This window comes from Portunus trituberculatus, chromosome 2 (genome assembly GCF_017591435.1).
Source record: "Portunus trituberculatus isolate SZX2019 chromosome 2, ASM1759143v1, whole genome shotgun sequence".
Taxonomy (NCBI): domain Eukaryota; kingdom Metazoa; phylum Arthropoda; class Malacostraca; order Decapoda; family Portunidae; genus Portunus; species Portunus trituberculatus.
The window spans coordinates 6,077,134-6,079,633 of record NC_059256.1 but is presented as its reverse complement, the minus strand read 5'-3'; the positions used below and the strand labels follow the sequence as shown (position 1 = coordinate 6,079,633).

At 39.1% G+C, this 2,500-nt stretch overlaps 1 protein-coding gene across 1 annotated transcript in view; it reads right to left on the bottom strand.

Annotated features, from left to right (window-relative positions):
- Positions 1 to 2,500, bottom strand: part of LOC123501589 (zwei Ig domain protein zig-8-like) — a gene marked incomplete at its 3' end in the record, with an annotated part of 24,472 nt that overhangs the window by 10,687 nt on the left and 11,285 nt on the right. Inside the window, exon 3 of the mRNA XM_045250520.1 lies at positions 801 to 875. Within this exon, the coding sequence (XP_045106455.1) occupies positions 801 to 875 (75 nt within the window). The remainder of the gene's footprint in view (positions 1 to 800; positions 876 to 2,500) is intronic.

Sequence of the window (2,500 nt, the reverse complement as noted above, 5' to 3'; positions counted from 1 at the left end):
TACTCTACTTACCTCCCCCCCTCTCTCTCTCTCTCTCTCTCTCTCTCTCTCTCTCTCTCTCTCTCTCTCTTAATCAACTTCACACGTTAACAGAATGTATAACTAACTGACTGACTGACTGACTGAAAAATTTAACACATGACTGACTGACTGACTGAAAAATTTACATGACTGACTAACTGATTGACTGACTGAAAAATTGAACACATGACTGATTGACTGGCTGACTGACTGAATGACTGACTGACTGAAAAATTGAACACATGACTGACTAACTGAATGACTGAAAAATTTACCACATGACAGACTGACTGACTGACTGACTGAAAATTTTAACACATGACTGATTGACTGGCTGACTGACTGAATGACTGACTGACTGAAAAATTGAACACATGACTGACTAACTGAATGACTGAAAAATTTACCACATGACTGACTGACTGACTGAAAAATTTACCACATGACTGACTGACTGACTGAAAAATTTACCACATGACTAACTGACTGACTGAAAAATTGAACACATGACTGACTAACTGAATGACTGAAAAATTTAACACATGCCTGACTGACTGACTGAAAAATTGAACACATGACTGACTGACTGACTGAAAAATTTACCACATGACTGACTGACTGACTGAAAAATTTACCACATAACTGACTAACTGGCTGAAAAATTTAACACATGACTGACTAACTGACTGACTGACTGACTGAAAAATTAAATAAAAAAAAAAAAAAAATGAAAATAAATAAATAAATAAATAGGCCTAAATTTTGTTATAGGCTTACCTGAATCTGTCATCGGCCGTGTACGTAACTAGGCCTACTGTCAAAATATGGAAATCTTGTAGGCGCATCCACGTTACCTTAAAAAAAAAAGAATGGATAAAATTAGAACATATTTGGGAGAGAGAGAGAGAGAGAGAGAGAGAGAGAGAGAGGTTTAAAGTTTGTCCCCATTGGAAAGTGTGTGTAGTTTGATACTTTCTCTCTCTCTCTCTCTCTCTCTCTATGTCTGGCAGTCTGTCTGTCTGTATGTATGTTTTTGGTGTCTAGGGATGTTTTTCGGTGTTTTTTGATGTGTCTAGGGATGTTTTTTGGTGTCTAGGGATGTTTTTCGGTGTTTTGGTGTCTAGGGATGTTTTCGGTGTTTTTGGTGTCTAGGGATGTTTTTCGGTGTTTTTGTGTGTCTAGGGATGTTTTTCGGTGTTTTTGGTGTCTAGGGATGTTTTTTGGTGTGTCTAGGGATGTTTTTCGGTGTTTTTGGTGTCTAGGGATGTTTTTTGGTGTCTAGGGATGTTTTCGGTGTTTTTGGTGTGTCTAGGGATGTTTTCAGTGTTTTTTTCTAGGGATGTTTTCAGTGTTTTGGTGTCTAGGGATGTTTTCAGTGTTTTGGTGTCTAGGGATGTTTTCAGTGTTTTGGTGTCTAGGGATGTTTTCAGTGTTTTTGGTGTCTAGGGATGTTTTCAGTGTTTTTGGTGTCTAGGGATGTTTTCAGTGTTTTGGTGTCTAGGGATGTTTTCAGTGTTTTGGTGTCTAGGGATGTTTTCAGTGTTTTTGGTTCTAGGGATGTTTTCAGTGTTTTTGGTGTCTAGGGATGTTTTCAGTGTTTTGGTGTCTAGGGATGTTTTGGTGTTTTCGGATGTTTTCAGTGTGTGTCTAGGATGTTTTCAGTGTTTTGTGTGTCTAGGGATGTTGGTGTCTAGGGATGTTTTCAGTGTTTTTGGTGTCCAGGGATGTCTAGGGATGTTTTCAGTGTTTTGGTGTCTAGGGATGTTTTCAGTGTTTTGGTGTCTAGGGATGTTTTCAGTGTTTTTTGGTGTCTAGGGATGTTTTCAGTGTTTTTGGTGTCTAGGGATGTTTTCAGTGTTTTGGTGTCTAGGGATGTTTTCAGTGTGTTTTGGTGTCTAGGGATGTTTTCAGTGTTTTGGTGTCTAGGATGTTTTCAGTGTTTTGGTGTCTAGGGATGTTTTCAGTGTTTTGGTGTCTAGGGATGTTTTCAGTGTTTTGGTGTCCAGGATGTTTTCAGTGTTTTGGTGTCTAGGATGTTTTCAGTGTTTTGGTGTCCAGGATGTTTTCAGTGTTTTGGTGTCTAGGGATGTTTTCAGTGTTTTGGTGTGTTTTGTGTGTCTAGGATGTTTTCAGTGTTTTGTGTGTCTAGGGATGTTTTCAGTGTTTTTGGTGTGTGTTTTTTTGTCAGGTGTTTTTGGTGTCTAGGGATGTTTTCAGTGTTTTGGTGTCCAGGATGTTTTCAGTGTTTTGGTGTCTAGGGATGTTTTCAGTGTTTTTGGTGTCTAGGATGTTTTCAGTGTTTTGGTGTCTAGGGATGTTGGTGTCCAGGACGTGTGTTTTGGTGTCCAGGGATGTTTTCAGTGTTTTTGTCTGTGTCCTAGGGAGTGTTTTCTAGGGAGTGTTTTGGTGTCCAGGATGTTTTCAGTGTTTTGGTGTCTAGGATGTTTTCAGTGTTTTGGTGTCCAGGATGTTTTCAGTG